The sequence below is a fragment of the Octopus bimaculoides genome, chromosome 2 (genome assembly GCF_001194135.2).
Source record: "Octopus bimaculoides isolate UCB-OBI-ISO-001 chromosome 2, ASM119413v2, whole genome shotgun sequence".
Lineage (NCBI taxonomy): Eukaryota > Metazoa > Mollusca > Cephalopoda > Octopoda > Octopodidae > Octopus > Octopus bimaculoides.
Genome location: NC_068982.1, coordinates 186,152,787 through 186,155,200, shown reverse-complemented (window position 1 = coordinate 186,155,200; position 2,414 = coordinate 186,152,787). Strand labels below are relative to the sequence as shown.

General features: G+C 41.8%; 1 protein-coding gene across 1 annotated transcript in view; it reads left to right on the top strand.

Annotated features, from left to right (window-relative positions):
- Nucleotides 1–2,414, top strand: part of LOC106873287 (DNA-directed RNA polymerase III subunit RPC2) — a 78,329-nt gene that overhangs the window by 42,843 nt on the left and 33,072 nt on the right. The window contains exon 19 of the mRNA XM_052965909.1: nucleotides 312–435. Coding sequence (XP_052821869.1) covers nucleotides 312–435 — 124 coding nt within the window. The remainder of the gene's footprint in view (nucleotides 1–311; nucleotides 436–2,414) is intronic.

Below are 2,414 nucleotides of genomic sequence, written 5' to 3'. Positions count from 1 at the left end.
TTGTGTGGGTGGCACATAAAAGACACCATTTCGAGCGTGGCCGTTGCCAGTATCGCCTGACTGGCCTTCGTGCAGGTGACACATAAAAGCACCTACTACACTCTCTGAGTGGTTGGCGTTAGGAAGGGCATCCAGCTGTAGAAACTCTGCCAAATTTAGATTGGAGCCTGGTGTTGCCATCCGGTTTCACCAGTCCTCAGTCAAATCGTCCAACCCATGCTAGCATGGAAAGCGGACGTTAAACGATGATGATGATGATGATGATGATGATATGTAAATAATAAATATTGAATTTGTTTTGTCTGTTGTAGACAATTGAACTGATCAACTTTGACAAGATTCCTGCTGGGCAGAATGCTATCGTAGCTGTTATGAGTTACAGTGGTTATGATATAGAAGATGCTCTGGTCTTAAATAAAGCGTCTTTAGATCGAGGTAAGCAACTTTGGGGGTCAGAAAATTGTCAAACTGTCCTTTTCTATTAGTTTTCATAATGTAAAGGGATGCAGAATGATTCAAAACTGAGAATTCTTATTAGACAGTGGAGTAATTTGATTAGACCATTGGCCAGTTTCACTTGATGGTGGACCATTTTGTCTACATGATAGGCTAATTTGACTAGACAATGGACCAGCTTGTTTTAGATGGTGGACCAGTTTGACTAGAAGATGGACCAATTTGACAAGATGGTGGACCATTTTGAGTTGATAATGGACCAGTTTGTCTGATGGTAGGCCAATCATTAACAGAAGTTCACCAATTCATTGACACCTCCTCTTCCATGTAAATCAAGGATTTTATGAACCATAGCAATGTTGGTTATAGGTTTCCAATGGGCTCTTAGTATTCACTGCCGAGTGGTAGTCCACTCTGCTGAGGCTGGTGTTAGGAAGGGCATCCAGTTGTAAAAATCCTGCCATAGCAGTTACAGAAGTCTGGTGCAGGCTACTGCCTGACTGGCTCTTGTCAAACTGTCCCACCCATGCCAGCATGGAAAGCGGATGTTAAACAATGATGATGGTGGTGGTGGTGGTGTGGAGAGTAAGGAATAAGGAAGTGTCTTTGCAAGATGGGTTGAATAAGTACTACAAGATATATTTATTCAATGTATTAGTTTATTGGTAATATTCGTTCATTGTTACACACAGCACATATGTCCATAATTGTCCTTATCAAGTTCCCTATGTAGCCTTCCACACAGTTTCTGAAGCTATGATAAGGACTCTTGCCTAAAGTACTATAGAATGGAATTGAACCCAGAACTCTGTAACTGTGAAACGAACTTCTTAACCACACAGCCATTGTGATATTTAATTTTATTGCTGGATGTGAAAGTTGACCATGGTAGGGTTTGAACTGTCAACAGTCATGGTACAAAGTCTAGATTCAATAAAGCATTTGGCGTGGTAGAATATTGTTTCTGTTATTAGCCAGCACATGGTGAAGGCACGTGGCTTGATGGTTAGTATAAAGTCATGTCCGCCATATATATATCAATGACATTATACTACGACAGTCCCACAAGACAACAACAATGAAACAATGAACTCAAACGAACCACATGACACACGGAACGTCAGACGAATTACAAATCTAACAGTCCATATAACAGTTAGTATATTCGGTTCATGATCGTAGGGTTGTGGGTTTGATTCCTAGTGGCATATTGTGTCCTTGAGTAAAACACTTTACGAGGTCTGATCAAAAGTATCCGGACTGTTGCCGTAGTAACAAAGCTAAAGCATACAGAGTGAAGCCACTTGGCACAGATTAACCTGGAACTCTGCTGTGTATGTGCACTAAGTTTTAACATTCTAGCTCACTACTGCTGTTTACAACAGTGTTTGGAAGGAAGGTGTGTAGCGTGTGGCCGTCACATTGATCATGACAGTGAAAGTTGTCATGGCGATACCTGCTCAGAGGCCTGTGCAAAGTTGCAGAAAGTGTATGGAGAGGAGTGTATGAGCTGCACACAAGTGTACAAGTGGTTCAAACGTTTCCAAGATGGCTGTAAAAATGTCGATATTGATGAACATTTTGGGAGATCCACGACCAGCAGAGCTGAGAAAAACATGGCAGATGTGCTTGCAGCTGTGAGGAAAAATCATTGAATCTTCATTCATGAATTATCAGAGGATCTGCAGATTAGTTACGGTTCAGTTCAGTCCATTATCACTGAAGGTTTGGATATGAGATGCGTGTCTGCCATGTTTGTGCCAAAACTACTTTCAGCTGACCAAAAAGACACTTGGGTTTCAGTTGCACAAGATCTCCTTGATTGTGTTGAGAACATCATCATCATCATCATCATCGTTTAACGTCCGCTTTCCATGCTAGCATGGGTTGGACGATTTGACTGAGGACTGGTGAAACCGGATGGCAACACCAGGCTCCAGTCTGATTTGGCAGAGTTT